This window comes from Myotis davidii, unplaced genomic scaffold (assembly GCF_000327345.1).
Source record: "Myotis davidii unplaced genomic scaffold, ASM32734v1 scaffold189, whole genome shotgun sequence".
NCBI lineage: Eukaryota > Metazoa > Chordata > Mammalia > Chiroptera > Vespertilionidae > Myotis > Myotis davidii.
In genome coordinates, this window is record NW_006383017.1 from 5,898,937 (window position 1) to 5,900,923 (window position 1,987).

Sequence of the window (1,987 nt, forward strand, 5' to 3'; positions counted from 1 at the left end):
AAGCCTGGGGAATGGGGGGCGGGGGGCAGGATACCAGCTTGGATCCCAGGCTAAGTCTATACTTTGCTGCGCAGGGAGGTGGCCGCCCCGCCCTCGCGCCCTCCCTCTCTAGGGAAACGTGCGCCGCAGGCTCCCTTTTCTGATTCTAGGGAAACTCCAAGGGGTGACAGAAGCCCCCAGAGAACTGACATCTCCGCCTCTCCGGGCTCTCCCACAATGTCTCTGCTTGCCGAGCCACCCCACCGCTAGGGTGCAGAGTCGGACTGCGCCGCACCCCACTACCCGTTTCCTCCCCAATTCAGCGTCCGAGGCAGGCGCCGCCTTCTCCCCGCCCCCGAGCGCTGGGCCCACCCTTCCGTTCCGGGACGGGACCTGTTCCCTGTCAATCCGGTCAGCCTCAGGGCTCCTGGCGCGTGAAGAAAGGCCAGGGGAGAACGCGGGGACTCCAGATTACGCACCGCCCTCCGCGATGCACAGAGGGAACTCCCCGCACCCAAGCCTGGGGATCCTCTGCCCACACCCCCAACTCAAGACGCACCAATAAGGAGTCGGGCCCTCCCTACACTCAGCGGCTCCTGGGCGGCCGAGTGTAGGAACCAACTTCCAGCGCGCAGCTGAGCAGGGTTAGGACCCTAGAAAGCTCCCAAATTCCAGAACCCCGTGGGGGCGGACGCGTGCTCGCCTCTCGAGTGTCAGCGCACGCTCTGGGCTGACAGAGCGTCCAGCTCACACTCCGGGCCGGAGCAGAGACTCGCGCACTGAGGGTCTCGGGCTGGAGGGCAATGAAGTCTTCCCGCAGCGGGCGGGGGGAGAGGGGGTGCGCGCCCACTCACCATTCCGGAGCAGAGGCTGATGACCGCCGTGTGCTCGGACTTGGTATTGACGTGGCCTTTGTAGAAACAGTGCTTGAGTTCTGCTTCGTCCTCGGAATAAAACTTGGTCTGGTTCTCCTCGGGCGCCCCGAGGAGGGTGACAGTGAACTGTGGAGCGATAAATCCGGCCTGGGCGGTGAGATTAAATAGAAACTGCTGGCCGAAGGCGGAGAGGCGGTAATGCGCCCGGGAGGAGGTAGCGGAGGAAGAGGAGGAGGCGAAGGCAGGCCAGGGGTCAGAGGCAGAGTTAATGCTCCGTCGCCTTCTTTTGAAGTGCACGTTCGTGGGAAAGGGTTCTCCGAGAGCGTTCACTCGGACGGGAGACGCGATTTCGTATTCGCTCAGGGACTCTAATAATTTCACTGCAGAGAGAAGCAGAGACACATAACCAGTGATTCAGTTTTCCGCAAGTTTTAAATTAAAATAAAGGTGAGGAAGGGCTTTGTCCTGAGTGGCTTTCCAGCGGGTTTTCTTTTCCCATTTGAATCAACCCCTTCACCCTCAGTCAGTGGACAAATACTTGCTGAGCACCTACTGTGTGCTAGGAAGAGCCGGGAAATGTGCAAGACGCCGAGGATACACCCTTAGGAGCCAGAAACACGAACAAGTCAAAAATATATAAAGTAATTTCAGATTCTGACGAATACCCTCAGTAAAATAAAGCATGCTGCTGGCCGTGGCCCCCAGCTACTGAGTTATGGTACTTTGGGGCACAGAGATTGGGAGGGGAGAAAAGCAGGTTAAAAGCAAAGGGTGTGGGGGTAAGTTCCTTCCCCAGTGTCACTCTCTGGAAATTGGCTGGGAATGACCTAAAGGAGAGGCTGCAAAGCGGGAAATCATTCTTTCTAGGAAAAGGAAAGAGGCTTCCGCTGCGGGGTGCCCGCTCCCGGCGCGGAGGCTGGGGAGCCGGCGGCAGGGGCAGAAGGGTCCCGGGCCGGAGCCTCATTACCTTGCCTCGGGTGCAGCCTGTCCTTGCGCACGGCCGCCGCGGCGTCTGGGCTCGCCATCTCGGCCAGGTCCCGCACCAGGAGCGTTAGCAGTGTGGCCCAGGATACAAACTGCATGGTGCTCCTCACCCCTCCCCCGCTGCCCTCACCCCTCCCTCCTGCCCTCCT

The 1,987-nt window shown here is 60.1% G+C and overlaps 1 protein-coding gene and 1 long non-coding RNA gene across 5 annotated transcripts in view; one reads left to right on the forward strand and one right to left on the reverse strand.

Moving 5' to 3' along the window:
- The window catches only part of ADAMTS9 (ADAM metallopeptidase with thrombospondin type 1 motif 9), a 157,143-nt gene extending 155,162 nt beyond the window's left edge, over positions 1-1,981 (reverse strand). Inside the window, exons 1-2 of the mRNA XM_006779145.2 lie at positions 1,822-1,981; positions 834-1,234 (exon numbers count right to left, since the gene is read on the reverse strand). Of these exons, the coding sequence (XP_006779208.1) occupies positions 834-1,234; positions 1,822-1,936 (516 nt within the window). The 5' untranslated portion in view covers positions 1,937-1,981. The remainder of the gene's footprint in view (positions 1-833; positions 1,235-1,821) is intronic.
- LOC102771423 overlaps positions 1-1,987 on the forward strand; it is a 271,101-nt gene that overhangs the window by 676 nt on the left and 268,438 nt on the right. The gene's annotated exons all lie outside the window — the stretch shown is intronic.